The sequence below is a fragment of the Apostichopus japonicus genome, chromosome 11, assembly GCF_037975245.1.
Source record: "Apostichopus japonicus isolate 1M-3 chromosome 11, ASM3797524v1, whole genome shotgun sequence".
NCBI lineage: Eukaryota > Metazoa > Echinodermata > Holothuroidea > Aspidochirotida > Stichopodidae > Apostichopus > Apostichopus japonicus.
In genome coordinates, this window is record NC_092571.1 from 15,867,586 (window position 1) to 15,885,564 (window position 17,979).

At 39.4% G+C, this 17,979-nt stretch overlaps 1 protein-coding gene across 5 annotated transcripts in view; it reads right to left on the reverse strand.

Moving 5' to 3' along the window:
- LOC139976065 (uncharacterized) overlaps positions 1-17,979 on the reverse strand; it is a 72,338-nt gene that overhangs the window by 34,314 nt on the left and 20,045 nt on the right. For 4 of the 5 annotated variants that reach the window (XM_071984478.1, XM_071984479.1, XM_071984477.1 and 1 more), the window contains exon 2: positions 7,144-7,398. In XM_071984478.1, coding sequence (XP_071840579.1) covers positions 7,144-7,398 — 255 coding nt within the window. The remainder of the gene's footprint in view (positions 1-7,143; positions 7,399-17,979) is intronic. The other variant, XM_071984481.1, reaches the window with a different exon arrangement.

Consider the following 17,979-nt stretch of genomic DNA (forward strand, 5'->3'; position numbering starts at 1 on the left):
TAGACCCAGAGATGTTATTATAGTTCCTACATGATGTTTGCATTGGCACTGTGTGCTCTCTCTGTTCAGTTTTCAATGCAAGCTTTTCTGTACTGTAGACAAGGCTGTTGCAATAATAAGCTACATGGCCTTAGGTATTTCTTTACACACTACAGGGAGAGCTTAAATGGCTGAGGTCACTTCCATATAAGGGCATGTTTATGTGTTTGCCAGAGAACAGCAGGGAATGAGTGATAGGACTGCTAGCCACAGACATCAAGCTAGGTTATTAATAATGAGTGCCACACTAAGGGGAGGAGAGCTCTGTGTGTGTGTGCATGTGAAATGGATATATGGATGGGTTGTATATTAGGTAAAGGCTATGTGCATAACAACAACTGCGGGCTTTTGCATTAAGTATTATGCATTGGGTGTATACGTCGCTCGTTGTGTGTGCGATTGCAGCGCGGGATAATATGGTGGCTGTGTGTGGACAATTAAATGTCTGACTGCCTTGTTGATTTATGCAGCAGTGAGTTTGTCGCTTTTATCAGAAGAGGCTGAATATATTATGCAGGGTAACATTACTGTCAATGACATATTATTGCTGTTAGTACATATAAAAAAACTACAGACTAGGAAATGTTTGATTCAAAACATCGAGAACAAGATACGCAGCCAAAAGTTTGAAATCTCTTTGGGTTCAGTTTAGCTGCAGACATGCTGTGGTCAAGATCATACAATGGTAATGCAGAGGAGGGGGGGGGGGGTAGGTTTGGGCATGTGTCATGTGGTGAGGTCAACTCTTTGTTTTCTTTATCTCTCTTTTTCTTTTTGTTTCTGCGAAGTTCAAAATAACTACCATAAACATGAAGGAACAGCAAACAAAGGGATAAAAGCCGTTCAGCATAAATCTACATATACATATAAAGTTTGTTCCCGGAAAATCTGTAAGATAAAAATTTTTTTTACCAAAAGGGAATTCAGTCACAGGTTCTACTTCAAACTTCTTTTCTATATTTACTACTCAAAAACAATATTTCATCATGTTCAGTGTGATCGGATCTTTTATTTTGTTTTTGTTGTTGATTGCACTGTCAAATTATATAAGTATAATCATAATTATCTTCTCAAAAATTGTACGTGGTCGATCATTTATTTACCAGGCCTCACAATTCGTGCTATTTTACTGAACTAAATGTCATTGGATTTGGTTTTTGCCGGTAAGTAGAAAGAACAAGTTACAGGTAATTTTCTGCCTGTGGACATTCAGAATATTTTTTTATTGTTTGGTTAATAATTGTTGGTCAAGGAATCAAAGGGATTTCCGTACCAAACATAACCCGTTACTATTATCAACACATATTTTTGGGCTGCTCCCATATTGCTTGCCACACGAGTGACTGAATTCAGAAAAATTGGACTTGAGCTTTTAGATGTTTTGAGCACCGACATTTTTTGAGCAAGTAGCTAAAACTGAAAACCTAGGTCTGTTTAGATTGATGCAGTGTTGATTGGAACAATGAGGACATGATAGTCTAATATTCAAAAACTTGATATGATTTTGTGTATGTTACATACAAAATGTTACGTTGTAACATCTGAATGTTATTTGTATCAATATTTCTGTATTAAAACTTTAAAATGTTCATTAACTTTTGGCCAAAACAAAAAAAATCTTCTTTTCAGTATTTTATCTCTTTATATCGTTATTCTGGAAACGTTTCACAGAAACGGGCAGGTTGTCCTTTCTGAACTCTCTGTCTCTTTCCAAATGTCCTCCGTCTTATTTTTTTTATCTTTTCCGAGCGACAATTCTGCTCGGCTTTGCCAACACAGAGTTTCTACGAGCTCTACGAGCGACTGTGGAAAAACACTCTTTACAATTTACAGAGCGCGAGGAGGAGCAGCAAGCCGGAGCCAGAAGATGAAATTTGAATTGCAAATTCAAAGAGAGGGATATTCATAGAGGCGTTTCGACTCTCCTGATCGGAAATATGACAACTCCTACGGAATGGCCTTGAGCAATCGAGCTAACCGGAGGAACGGATGACGAGAGTAGAGCGTATAGACTCTGTTGGTAGTACGACGACGCAGCCAGCTCTGCTTCCACCCCGTTGCTCGTGGGGAGATCTGAAATGTCATTCGCTGTGTCGCACGGTACTTTGGGAGAGATCAATTTGCATTTCATTCGACGTCAGGGAGGCAAGGAAAACGGTGGAGAGAATTGCAGCCCGATGGAATGGATCTGATCGACTGAGTCTCGGTGAGCTCCAACCTTGTGACAGAAGCGAGGAAGGAAGAGACTCATCCAGAAGTAAACACCAGTGACTTTGCTTTATTTTTTGGTAGCCTTCACCTTTTCCTTCAAAGAACATATATATATAATATGGACAGCAATTGCAAATTTAATAACAAACATCAATTTAGTTATGAGAGAATGAGTTGGAGGGGGGAATGGGGGGAAGGAGTCAATGACATATAACCCCCAAAGTTCAGAGATTTGCTCCAATACCGCTACCGCCCTCAGTCACTCTCAAAATGTCCGTCATTTTAATTGAGCTTAAAAGCAGAGACATTGTGAAGGTTTCAAAGCAGGTATCATACTTCTGTCGAGATTTTAATAGACCAAAATAGTCAGACAATGAACAGATAGAAAAAGATGAATTTAGTTCCTACCAGATCAGGAACACCCCCAAAGGAATAAACGCAATGTCAAATTATTGTCAAAGATTCAGTTGGATGACACATTACTTTTTTTCTTTTCTTTTCTTTTCTCTTCTTTCTTTCTTAAAACAATAGATAACATATAAGATTATGCCAGAAATGACTCGACAACAATTTGCATTTTCCAACCCCCAGATGACCAAATTAACGGTTATTATGGAAAGTAAGGTTTCGCCCCCTTGATGATTCTCTCTGTTTGAAAACGGGTGATGGATGTGAAGAAGAAAGAAGAAATCCCACAGGTTTAATTTACCTGTACGCCTACATTAAGCTTCTGTATAGTTTTATGAGATTGAAGTACTGAAAGGTCTCCTCATTAAATGAAGGAAAATTCTGCTTCCAAGGCAATTAATAATATTCATCATCTAAAATGGGAAACCAGAAAGTTCATTTTTTTTTAACTTTCTTGTTGTCAGTAGTGAAGCTAGCATTTAGACATGTATCCTTGTGGAATTTTAGTATCACTGGTACAGAGTGAAAGCTTACCATTAAAAACACACAAAAAAACAGTGATTTACAGCATTTACTCCAAACAGCATCATGTCAGTTGGTCAGCTTTAACAGTCTAAATTAAATTTGTTCAGAAATTCAATGTTTCACAAGCTATGCTATATAGTAGAAGCCCTCTGTCTTTACCTTGAGCAGCTCAATTGCTTACCACTGCAGTGTCTGCAACTACCAGTCAAAACTTAAATCGACAAACTCAAAAGCACAGGTACTTCGATAATTTAAAACAAGCCTTGTTCCTAAATCAGCTACAAAACACTGTCTGTTTTTTTTCTTCTTCCTTTTTTTTTCCCTAGGTGTTTTACCTTTTCCTGTTTTTTTTTTCTATTTTCCTTATATCTCTCTTTTTTTTCTTTTTCTTTTTTGAAACAAACCCACCTGCTGTTCAAATTTCCCACATCTCTCTATACCTTTTACAGTGCCTCAGTCTTCCCTCATGGGAGTCACCTTTTTTGAAAGTCCTAAAGCTTACATTCACATGTGGTTTCCACAATCAGACAACGTTACCACCCCCAAGGGAGTAACTAGGGGTAACCTAACCCTGACCTGGGTCCTGATTGGTCTCTGTTGCTTCATAGGGTAGGACAAGGTCACATGAGAGGGAGAGGGTCACAAACCACTTTCCTTATTGTTTTGACAGCCAGAGATATCTCCTTCCTTGACAGGGCAGAGAAGAGGGCAAGTTTATATTATATACAGTATACTCTACAATCTTCAGTGGTTAGTTACACCTTTGCTATCTTTAAAGGAGCTTACTGCAAACAAACTGCCTGTGTGATATATATATATATATATATATATATATCTATATTATAATCTACATGGAGCAGGTTCACATACTGGAGTTGTCAATTGGGAGGGATATGATTATAGGCCAAAGGGGATGATGTCTATTGTCATCTAAAGAATAATGGAAGTCCATATTCTGCTCTATTAGCAAATTGTTGAATGTGGTTTAGATTACAGGTGTTCTTGAAGGCTTTTGAAGGGACTTTCCAAAAACAAATATATATATATATCTATATATATATATATTTATATATGTATCATCTTGGTATGGTTTTCAACTGCAGTGAATACCCACCAATATACAAAAACATTTTATTCACATAGCTTTAACATATATACCTGCTTTGGTGATATAATACCCCAAGTCTGTCCCACCCAAAGGAAATGTAATCAAAGACCAACAAATTCAAGTTATTCCTTCTAAAATTTAAGATTTATACCAATTACTGCATCAAAGAGCAAACATCTACAAACTAACAAGATATATATATATATCGTCTGTCACTTTTTCCCACCTCTGAGCGTCTTGCGTTTTGTAAGAGATTGAACGGCCTGACCGCACACAAAAAACTAACTAAACAAGGAAAATGCTCCGACACAACCACACCATCCTGCAACCTTCGTACTTCCAGGGTACCTTAAAAAACCAAAGTAAAACACGACCTTCGTGTCGCTAATCAAGTGTGACCAAAGCCTCACCAAAGCAAAAAAGAGAGAATAGAAGATAAAAAGGGGTTTAAGAGTTTCCTTTGCAAACACGAGCTTCCTTTCAAAATGGGCCTGGTTCTTAACTATGCAAACACGTAAATGGAATTTGCTTTCCACTAGGTTGGCTCTTGTTTGAGCACAGGCCTATGTGAGCATACACACAAATTAACCAGTTAGCCTAGAGAGTATATCATCCTAATAGCTAAGCTAAATCTTTTTGAATGGACTGTATTACATAACAAGTGCTTGTGAAATATGCCTCTTGAAATTGCATTTTCGGCACCAGGTAGTAAACTGAGCACCGAGTACCCAAGCTGGTAACCAAGCAAGTACCCAAATGGGTACCAAACCAAGTACCCAACCAGGTACCCGACGTGACTCTGTTGTCGAAAAATCATGTGCCATTATGTCCTGCATCCTTGAGAACAACGGTCCACATCCCCACAACCGGGTAGCTTTCTTGAGGACTGAGCCACCATCCCACAAGATCTCCACCCCTCACAAGACCCCCCCCCACCCCTCAGAATCAAATGCTCAGAAAGCACGACAGCTGGCACGGACTATGGACAGACGATGGCAAGCTTAGGAAGATGTCGATAAATCTTCAGCAACTGGAAAAATTCTCTGACCCACCGGGACATTTTGGCAATCGACATTTGGGTTGTGCCCCATATATTGCAGAGCGTCACTTTAGCTTGAATTCCCCAATATGAGAGTGCTTTATGGTATATAGTCAATAGCAGCAGTACAGCAATCACATGTTATATGACTTACGTACCAAAGTCCTTTCTCATATGAAACAAACAAACAAACAAACAAAGGGCTAAAAAAGTATTAATCAACAGATTGGAATTGAAAAGAATAAAAATTTAACTTTGGTATCGCATATTCCTTCATTTCGTCTCCTCCAGGCTTTCTTTTTGTTGTTTCGTTTTCTGAATTAGTTGACTGCTTTACAATGCATGGCATAGCAAATCCCACTAATTGGGCTCATTCTACAGGGCTTTTTACTACTTGGAAAACAGTGCATACTCAAATTTTTACAAAACATCTGTGACCCCCAGCAAAGCAGGGCAAACAGACTTCCTTAAATTAGCTCACTGAGGGCAACAGAATTTGAAACCAAGCGGGGGAGAGGTAACCCTGTTGGGTTAGTTAATATTTTTAGTTCTTTAAATGGCTTCCTGGTTTCATGAGTGAAGAAGGAACTTGCTCATTAATCCTAAACTGAGAGTGCTTTTCAATCTCCTGGAAAACGAAGAGCAACCCATATCCAAGGACGTGAGCAGACATCCTGTTTTTCCATCGATCTTCAACCTAGATAACATGTTCAGTTTTGGTTAAGTATAGCATTAAGTCCTCCAAATATAATATCTAGCATTTTATCCAAGGATACAAAACATTTTAGAGAACAGCCAAATCTCAGTGGGGGGTGGGAATGGGGGGGGCTCCTTTTTTTCGAGGTCATGCCATCTCTCTGAAAGTCTAACAGGGACACCATGCAGATGTACAAACAAATCCAAGCTCAAAACTATAGCTAGCTAAGTAGTCAACCTGTTCATGTTTCTTCAAATAATCAAAAACATTTGTTGATGAGTCACATGAATTTGATGTTTATTTAGGGTTTTGTCGATCAATACTACTGACATTATGGAACTGTCTGAGTGACAAATTTGTCAGAATCGGACTGAATCAGTAATGAGTCTTTTCAACAAAAAAGGGGGTGGTTATTTCAGAGCAAAAGTACACCAACTTTTGCATCCAAGCAATACATAAAACAATACTTGTTATTGAGGGCTGAATTCCTTAGACAGTGGAACACAATTGCTTCTCAGTATAATTCATTGTGGCCTTGAGCCACTACCTTCCAATGAAATCAAGCGGATCGGGTTTGCCCAAACTTTGTTAAAACTAAGACGATGCAATGCAGCTACTATGAGGGTATCCCAAGTCTACAGGGTACCAAAGGGGATCACCACGCAAAGGACACATCAACACTCTTTTCTGCCTGTTCATTTGCTCATTGTGTACCCTTTTGAAGTATCCATACCGATCAAGAATAGACGTTCAAACCTGTTTTATTTCTTGGTTTGTGAGGTTTCACAGACTAATTCAACACATACACAAACATACTTGTACACATATTCACACACATCATGACCACATTGATACAAGACATCCAAATACATAGAACCATTAAATTATGACAGCATACATTCCTTCTGCCGGCAGGCAGTACCTAAGCCAAAACATTTTTTCCTTGATTTGATTATGAAATGCAGCTGGCCTCCTTAAGGGTTGTGGGACGGGGAGCAGGGGGGTACCCTGGCCTCCTCAAAATTGTGGGGCAGAGGGAGGCGGGGGGTGTACCCTTCCGCTGTCACTGTACACAAGATCAAACTAATGAAACCGAGGAAAGAATGAGATACTGACCCGCCTCCTCTCCGATTATCGTACCGTGGTATTCTTCCCGGCAAGTCATACTCTCGACTCGTCTCACCAGGATGGATCTCTGTTGGGGAATCTGGATTGTTGTACTCAATTTGCAAGTCTCGTTCGCCGATAGTAATGACCGAAGCATCGTGGGCTTTGGTGGCGCTGTTTATATCCACAAAATCCACAAAGGCTGATTGGGAACCGTCTGTGTCTCGCTTGCCCGTGAGCTTTGCACTTTCAACACGACCGTATCTGCAAAGAGATGCGAGGAAAACGAAAGATGCTGAATCAACATTTCTCATCCATCTTATAGTCGATGAAGAGAGCAAAATTATTCAAAACGAATAATTAACCAATAAAACACAAAGGCCAAAGCTGGACAAAGGATGGATGAATATCTGGCACAGAATCCCATCCAGATGAAAACAGAAACATGTTTTGCTGTGAAGATTTTATCTTCATTTATGTCACAGAGAGAGGAGGGGCAGGGGACACATTTTTAAGAAAAGCTTGATGGTGAGGCTGCCCATCCCATACTTTGATATCATGTTCTCGAAATTGTTGGAAAACATTTGGCTCTTCAGTTTAAAGTTTAAATATGCATTTTGTATTTGGTCGTTATTTTGTATTAATCTGACCAAGCCATACTATATTTATATATGTGTGGACAGCTCTCAATATCTGTTCAAATTTGTTTCAAATTTATTTCTCTTACATGTAAGTTTTACCCCAAAAAATATTGGATATATGGAAAAAGACTAGGAAAATGTAAGCATTTAACATGCTAGTGACCTTTTAAGGAGGAGGAACACATCTATATATATATATATATATACATACATGAGTAAATATCTATTTATATATATTCCCCCAAAACTAACCGGTTTGGGAATTTACGAACGACAATACCTACCTGTCTCCATTCAAAATGGAGACAGGTAAGAAGAAAGGAGTGCTCTCCTCGTTTTATTCGAAAGTTTTAGATCAGTAATTGTGTGATTTTGTTTCTATTGATTTTATACACATTGTATAATTTTAATATTAATAATATTCTTATTTCATTTTGATCGTAGTTTAAGAATCTTACTCGCTTATACTCATTCATAATTTCATACTTCATTTAGCATTTTTAATTTGCAACATTTTAGTTTTATACTTATATATTTTAATTGATATTTATCTATTTTTGTATTGTACGAGGGCCTCGTGGAAGATTAGCTTCGGCTAAACGAGCTACCCTCTCAAAATAAAGTTTAATAAAATAAATCATAATAATAAATAAGACCAAGTATACAAGTAGGCAAATACAAGATACAGTAGAGGTTCCATAGAAGTGAAGCACATGTGTTTTGCTATGGGTTGTAATAACAAGCTGTATGGCTGAGTTCTATTACACTTGTGACTACATGTATATTTCAATGATAGCTGTAATCTCATCAATAAAAGATGTTTTCCCAGCCACCAAATTTAATCGGACTAGTTAATTTCCCCTTATAATCTAATGTTGCCATGACGACGCAAAGTGCACCCTCGTGTCAACACAATCTAACTTCAATGCTGTTTACTTTGATGGGCTCCAGTGGAAACTGCACCTACATTTCCCACTACAACCATTTTTAACAATGAAACAGGTATTCAATCTCTTTTGGAAACCAATTGGGGGTGGAAAACCTCCGCAATTTCACCGCATGGATTTTGTGAAACAATATTAAATAACTTTGTTCTGCATTCAACTTGATACAGTCATGATATACATCAAAGATATGACGGTGGAGATTGACTGAGTTTTGATTAAGCGATATTTCCCACGGTATGGAAAGTTTGCATCATCCTTACTAATAAATCATATACCCACGTACATAATAGGGATACACCCTCAATAACGATAGCAAAGAGCATCTACTAAAAAGAGAGAAATCCACGGGGGGGGGGGGGGGGAATACTCTCATAGACAGCTTTTGAGTGGTAGAATGAGAAGGATGGGTCATAGGTCGGTAGCAAACAGTCTAAGGGTGTACGGTGATAAGAAGGTTACCGATTCACTCTAGACACCATGGAGTCAGAGCGATGAGGTTGTGCAGAGACCAGGGAGGGGGTGGTGGGAATGAGATGGTATAACATAAAGCTCATTGGATATACCCCTTAAGGTTTAAAAGAGATGTTATTCAGGTACAGTATACAACGATCGTCTATAATTAATATGCCCCCCCCCAAAAAAAAAATGACTGGTTGGGTATTTATGAATGACAATGCCTTCCTGTCTTGTTTACAAACTCGCACTCTGACCTACCATGTCTACAAACTGGTAGCAGTATTGCACTGCACCCCCTAATAAACCCTTTACAGACTTCTGAATGGCAGGAGGGTTATGACCTTAGAAGGTGATGGACCCTAGAGGGTCATCAGGAGGGGGGGGGGGCACAGCGCAAGGATGTCGCCGGTTTGTAGGCATGGTAGATCAGAGTGTGTGTACGTAAAGGATACACCTAGTCAGGTAAGGGTGCAATTAATTAAATACACCTGTAGTTAAATGACTCATTAATGGTATAAATTTACTCCACTACATAAATTGAATGTCCCCTATTCTTAATTATGGAAGAATTCGATGTGGATTTAAAGTTCAAGTAATCTTGCATTTCCATTTCCATTAATTCGCATCCAGGACCATGATCTTACATCATGCAGCAGTTATACTACCCGCTGGAGCATCTCCCTAATTATTTGCCGAAAGTTGTAACTTTTTGTTTGTTTTTTACTGATTGATATCGGCAAGGGAGAGGAGGAGAGGAGGAGAGAAGAGGAAGGAATGGGAAGAATAAAGGAGGGAGGAAGGAAGGAAGAAAAACAGGAGGAGGAGGGGAAGAAAAAAGAGGGAGGAAGACAGGAAGGGCAAGGAAGGGAAAGGAGAGAGAACAAAGCAGGAAGTCAAGTAAAAGAATGGAGAGGAAATAGCAAGGAGGGATAGAATAGCAAGACCCCCCAATCCCCTGTAACACCAGCGATCCTTGGCAACCCGATATCCCTTACTTAAATGTGGCGGCCCAGTTGGTCCATGAGTTTTTCACCCCGAGGTGTTACCATATGATAACCAGATCATATACCTATTTTGGAACGAACCGTTCTGGGAAACAATTACTAGAGATTAATAACATCGTTAAAATGCAAATCATCACAAGCAGCACAGGGGGATATACACACACACACACCAAACATTAGAGACCTTTTGTTTTGCATTCTGTCTGACGAACCCGGTACGAACTGTTTAGTTGCGTGTTGGCTTCAATATTGATAACACAGATGGCTGGGAGAAGATGAGCCCAGGTATAATCACAAGAGGAAGGGTACACTTCCCTTTCCAAACTGTATCACTTCCGTGGAAATTTGAAAAAGTTGGCCATAGAAGCATCCCTCTCAATCGAGATATATTAGTGAAACTTCCTGCCTTACAAAGCAAAGCACACAGCCGTGTGGGATAATGAAAGGACGGGATGGTAAACAAAGTATCCAGCGGGCAAATTTATATGACTTTGTGAAATTACAGCAGGGTAAAGGACGATCGTTTCCCATTGTCAAATGCTCTTTACTATGGGGTTAATAGGTCAGGTATTTTTTATTTCAGTCCATACACCATTTAAACATACAAACCAACTGGGATGTAATTACAAGGCACTCAATTAGTTTCGACTACTATACTTTGTAATTTGTTAATTTTGAGATCTTAAAAGTACCAACATTTTGACAAGAAATTGCATAGTCTTCACCAATGACATCTTAGACAGTACGAAGTAGTGAGAGTATATCATTTTTTCCCAGATCCTACCACCCATCCACTCCCACCCTGGAAAATGCTTCTCTTGTCCATACCACCATCTTCATTTCCTCTCCAGCCTCTTGTCCAAAAGTTTAATTCACAAAACAGGCATACTCGAATTTAGGGGGAAAATAAACCTTATAAAATTTGATTTTCCTTCCAGCTCTAAAATCCTTCTCTCTCTCTACCCTTCCTCTTTCATCAATCTTCATCTACCACGGGTCCAAGGACAGCTGCACCTCCCCACCCCTTCCCACACACTTCCAAACCTTTCATCCAAACCCCACATTCCAAGCCCCTCCACCTTTTTTCACCTCTAACCATTTACCTCACCATTCTAACCCTTCACCCCACCACACTTTCAGGCTCCCCATCCCTCCTCCGTACACCAGAAAGAGGGGCTTCACAAAATGTGATACTTTCAATTTTTGTGAAAAGGTTATTTGTATCCAAAGGTTGTTTGTGATAGATAACCCATGAAACTCATTGCAAGGACGACAACAACAATGACGACGACAACAGAGTTGTATAAAACTTGGCATGATAAATGAGCACATGTGGAATGCAGCCTACATCAATCACTGACATGACCTTTGAAAAAAAAATTACCTTGGACTAGCTTACAACACAGTCATCATTATCTTCTTTTATCACTGCTTACTGGCATGGAACTGCAAGGCCCTGTGTTGCCTCAATACAGCAGTCAGCAACCAGCCAATGCTGTTCCTTCCCAGTGATTTATTTATACACCCCAACTACTGCATGACTTGACTACTGGTGAACATATTGCTTAACTGTAAAACCTTTTGGCAGTTGACACAAACTGACCTCAAAGAGAAGTAGTTTACTACAAAACCCACAAGGGGACAAACCACAAAGCTTCTTTACCCAGAAGATAACGCTCACCACAGGTAGTACAAAGAATAGAGTGGGATTTAAAGGAGCAATGGAGTGTGCTTTAAAGGAGCATTTTGCAAGCAGGGGATCATTATGTAGCCTGCAGTGTTTTTTACTTTCTGTATGACGCTGTGAGGCGGGCTTTCGTTAAAGGAGTGACCTTCTGTTGGAAACACATGAAAATTGGGCCACCTTCACTTCAAAGCTTGGTACAGATTTATTTGGGTCAAGTCATTATAATGGTTTATCTAGAGGTTTTTTATTTTTTAATTACACAGGTATACTATTCTCAAGTCAGGTGTGAAATGGTTTCATTTCTTTTCGAAAACCAGACGGACAAACTTTTCTGTTCTCAGATTCTTCTTTTGCTTCCCCTTCTCAAAAAACAAAAACTAAAACACACCCATCAATGTTTAACTTCTACGGAAGAAATCTTTCAGAATAACAACAGCTCGATATTGTCACATTTATTCTTGATCAAGTCTTCAGTCCTGTGTGCGAGGAACATTCCTAAATGGAATGAGACTTTTTCTTAGCTGTTTGAGGAAGTTGTCCATGGCAGTTATCTCTATGGTTGGGTTTGTGTCTCCTTTAAGACAACCTACCAGATTTAATATACCAGGGAATCCACATCCTGTTCCCTCGTGTTCCGAGACCACCGCAAAAAAGTAAATATGATATAAATTCCCCAAACCTTTCAAATAATGCTATGATCTCATATTGTCAGTACGTACATAATTATATTGAACTCCTTCCCCCCCTTTCAACATCTGAGTAATTTCAGTGTTTTCACAGATAATGGAGAGTTGCATAGCGAAGACCCTGACAAGCATCAACTACAGAAAAATATGTTTACTGACATGAAGAGGCAAGGATTTAATTAACTGCTAAAAGTCATGGTCATTTGGGAGAGCGATGTTTTGAATGGAAACACTGAAAAACATTCATGGTTTCGATCAGCTTCCCAATTAAAACCAAACTAATATGTAGGACAAACAAATTTCTAACAACGTGACACGCAAATGAAATGTCGTAGAAAATGCAACAACCTAAATAATGGAGATGGGGGAGCCGTGGAAAGAAGACGGTAATGGAAAAAAGGGAGGGGGCAATGACAGGGCCAAGGAACCAACAGTCCAACAGAAGGAGGTTTATCTTGCACTTCAAACACCAACATTGCCGCTACAAGCAGCAGTTGGTAACTTAGCGATCATTGCTTTTAAGGAGCAGTGTAACAACGAATTGCAGAGGAAGAAGAAAAATTATTCTATCCTGTTACAATAAATATCCGTATGTGAAATTCGTAACAGGTGTAACTTAAGGTAATTATGATAGGTAAATTAGCTTGAAGACAACCTTAACCAACAGCAATATTTAATGCTGGAATGAATTTTGTTACTTAAATCGATCTATGAACATTCTGTGTTTTATCATTAGATCAGATTCCTAAAGGGGCAGGGGGGGGGGGGGAGATGATATGCAAGGAGCAAAAATGGTTTCATATTCGGTAGTGTTAACACGATGGTACTTTGAGTGAGAATTCTCCAGACATAAACATTTCCCATAATTTTACGATTCTTTTGTTTCGTATGCAACAAGGGTGTAAACGGTGGGTGGGTCTACCTGCAGAGGGGGTAGAAGACTCCTTTCGTGTCCTTACGGAATACTTTACCCTTCCAGAATCTTGTCATCTGTCCGTGGTCGTTAAATACATAGATAAACATCTTCCCTGTTCATTGTTTAGTCAACGCATCTCTCCCATCTCTCACCAACCAACTGCATCTCTCCCAGATGTGCGAGCTATAACCCTGTATCCTGTTTGCATTAGACCCTTAGGCTCAGCCAAGGATGCGTCAACATTTCCATAGCAACAAGAGGTTGAGGCATTTCAAGGGGAAATGGGCAGATGATGATGATGCAAACATGACAATGACAAGCGATTTCAATCCAAGGGGGCGGAGAACGTAATTATCCGTTAAACAAAAAATCTGAAACTCTCTTTTGATCTCGTATTTCATGCGAGACATTTAGAAAGCGTTATGATCGGGACTAACAAATGTGGCTCTCCCAATTATCACAAGAGATTACTGTGTTGCTAAGGAGGAGTTGTATATTATAGGTAGATAAATAGTGGATGTATATATAGTAGGTGTGAAAGTTTAAAGAAAAGAAATTGTGTAAACTGGATGGCAAAATCATTAAACAGCCGGTTTTCCTTCCATGCCTGGTAAATCAAACTGCGAAATTTCCCGGTGCTTTAGGAAGGAGACAAATTTTCAGAATGTCCTCGTCAAGTCAAGATTCTTTAAAATATGCAGCAGGGTTGGTGGCAAGTGATTTTCTAATGCTCTCTCTCTCTCTATCCATCTCACAACCTCAATTTCCTCCACTGATCTCATCCCACTGTCGATCCCCCCCGGCCCCCCCCCCCACTATGGCTTGCTTCCTCGCTATCATCCGCATTTCCACTGGAGATCAAAAGTAACATGAAGACCTTTTTTTATGTCTTGACCCCCCTGTACCCATACCAGTACAGCAGCATATATATATGACTGTAGCAGACTCCCCGTGTGCTAACTCCACTATCTTTTGTGAAGTAAAAAAAATGGCAGCTATCTGGGAATAGTGCCTCAATCAACACAGGTCAAAAGGTTACATTCCAGCAGTTATAATCTCTACAGAAAAGTCTAAAGATAATAATAAGCCACAAACCAGTCAAACAAAACCATGTACCTCTTACAACAGTCTCATTTCTCTGACATATGTACAGACATTTCCCCTTGCCAGGCCCCACAATAACAGAAACAGGAGACAACATTTTCACTGGATTCCTAGGGCGGAGTTACACCTTGTTTATTATTATTAGCCTCACTTAAGAAAAACAACAGGCTACAGGGATATGGGAAGGAGGGGGAGGGAAAGGCAAGGGGGCGGGGACAGGGGCGGGAGAGGGAAGGAGTTGGTGGGACTGACAACACGGTGTCAACAAATTACACAGAGTAAACCTGACTACCAGTACAGTATATATTTATTACTTTACTCTGCATACCTTACTTACATTCATTACACCACTTAATACTGAAACACTTGTCACTTAACACTGTTGTTTCTTGTATGTTGTGTTTAAAGGTATGCTGTATTGGCCCCACACTTGCTAGATATTCAAGTATGGTCACCTTTGGTTTTATTACAACTGTTTTTATTACAACCTTCGAAGAAACTGTCCTCACTTAGACATTCAGTCATCTTCTGTGTTCCTTAAAGATGTCTGAGAACAATCAAGAGAGTAAAGACCTCCAGGAAAGTACTTTTTGAAAACTTCTAGCAATTGTAACATGCTATAATTTGGGGATACAGATACTGACTACCTTTAAACTAGCATGACTAAGTAACTGCTTGGACTTTTTTCCAAGAGCAAAATCAAGCAATTTTGAAGCAAAGCCTAAGTAGGTTTTATTTCCCCTTTCTTATCAAATTAAAGAAAGAAAGTATATAAATGTGCCAGGGCTAGAAGCTCTTGACATTACCCAGAGCCCTCTTGAGAGGTCAAGATCTCACAAAAGTCTAATTCCATCCGAAATGCTGGTAGGGAGGACAAGTCCGGAAACTTGATTTCTAGCTGTAAGTGTATGCCACAGCTTCTAATACAAGGACTTTAAAAAGGTTGTGCATGGGGTTATATCCCCAAATATGCTAGAATGTCAGTAGAATGGTCATTCATATTGCTTTTCAATTAAAACAACAAAATTTTTTAATTGCCATCATGCTGAGAGCCATCATTGCTATCAGCCAGCCATCAAGTGCCATCATTCTAAGAGCAATTTGCACCAAATTGATTTAATTTAAAAGTTTCTTCTTTGAACCAACCGTTTCCTTGTCTAAGTATGCATTGGTATGGCTATCTTGTACTTACTGAGTTAACCCAGAGGCAAGACTGATTATCTTTTCATAATTCTCTTCCATCACAAGAGTACAACAGTAATCTACAGGTTTGTGATATTTCTATTCTTCTTTCTTTCTTTGTTGTTGTTGTTGTTAGTTAACAATAATTCCTAGCATACATGGTACTATTTGATTTATCAAGGTGATCATCACACACACCAGTGCCTTTCATCCTGCTGGTGTTTTCATTCCTACAAATATTTTTTATGCTCCAGGGAATCAAAATGGAAAAAGGAAAATAAGGCCCTCTATATTGAGTTTTTGCCATCGAGGACACAGTTCAGAGTAATAATTCATGACATTCACATATTTTTTCTTCCCCCCCTTTTTTTTTCTTTTCTTTTTTTTTCTTTTCTTTTTTTTTTTCCTGAAAATAATTTCCTTCTATTAAAAACTGAACCATAGGGGTGATTCTGAGACAGCTAATCCATGTTTCATCAAAAGTACTGTATTCTGGCATCGCTAGTCATGGCAGAATACACTATATACACAATCAGCTATTACAGTTTCCGGTGATTTGCCACCCAAAAATCAAACAAAAAACAAAACAATTTACTGAATTATTTTATTTTTATACAGCTAACCCAAAAATTGGTGGCAAATACTTGAATGTCTCACAAAGAATGACAGTTAAACGAAACACGAGTGTTCTATACTACACAGTATGTCAGCTCTTCTGGCCAATGGGGTGGGGGGGGGGGGTAAACTGCTGCGTCATTCATCGCAAAGTGGGACTCGAAACCCTCAACTCCTCTGTCGTCAGTGCTCTCCAACAGAACAAAATATGAAACACACCCTTACTCCCTGCATACATTAACTGCCTTTGATATATACACCGTACTTAACGCTAATGAGGCCCTGCTCGACTCTGCTATTTCAATTTACTGTCACTGCCAGGCTATTTACACTTCCTAGTAAACACTTTGCTTTCATTTTTGTCAGGCGACAGAAAACACCAGTTTGTGTTATTGGGGTGCAAAACAGAATCCTGTCTAATTATTGAGTTGCTTACCTACCAGTCAATATTGTAGCAGCAGGCGAGAATTCGCCTGTGAGTTTTTTAATCAAGAGATAAATAAAACGCACGGTGTCGGATCGATGTCACCGCCAATCTCCCGGGCGCTATTATACATGTGATGTGGACAGATGATTATTCTAAACAAGAGGAGGAAATGTCTGTATACAGGCTACTGATATGTAATATTACTACTCACTGGAGAGCCTAATGCTGGGTTGTTGGTAAATGAACCTGATAACACCTCTTGATTGCAGACAACGCTGACCTGGGGGACTCACAAAAAGCCTGTATGCATAATATTAACTAAAACTTTAGTTGATAGCAAACTATCGCAACGAAGGTACTAAATTTATCCCTCCAGTCCGCCTGTACGGCCAGCCGAATTCTTTGAACGATCAAGCACGTAATAAAGCCAATTTACAAAATTCATTGCCCAATATAAATTGTAATTTGCAAATTTTCATCACATTTCTGGACTGTTTGCTCCAGTTCCATGCTGATATGTCACACGCTGCCCGTTCACTCACCCGCATTGGATTTTCCGTACATGTTCCACCTGATGTACGACTACTTTCTCAATTTTAGACACATTCCGAAGCACATGACAAGCTCATGTGACGGAAGGGAGTGCTCTTTACCTGTCTCTTCACTAATGCGGCATCCTTCCTTTAGAAATTCCCCAATACTGAAAATCTGGCAAATGAGCTAAAAATAGCATCCCTACCCCTACAGTTTATGGTTTCCGACAAATAGTTTAACTGCTGATGCGAGCGATTAGACAGATGTTGGATGTCACAGAATATCACTGACCTCAGATATGTCTTCTCTATAACTTCATTCACAATATGATCATGAATGTTATGCATGTAACCATGTCTTACATAAACCAGTCATAAACTATGGAATGCAAAAGCTTCACCATTCCAGAATCAAACTCCTATTTAAGAACAGACAATGATTCATTCTGAAAGCTTTACTGCTGTAACAAGGCAATGTTACTGCACTGTGTCCTAGGTTATTGCTCCCTTCCTGGAAAGCTTATGTGAGACCATACAAAAAATGTGGATGATATTTTGAAGATCATCAGTCATTTGGAAGGAGCGGGTCGCGGGGGGGGGGGGGGGGGGAGAGACAGTGGAGTGGGAGAAGAGTCAAGGAAAGGGCG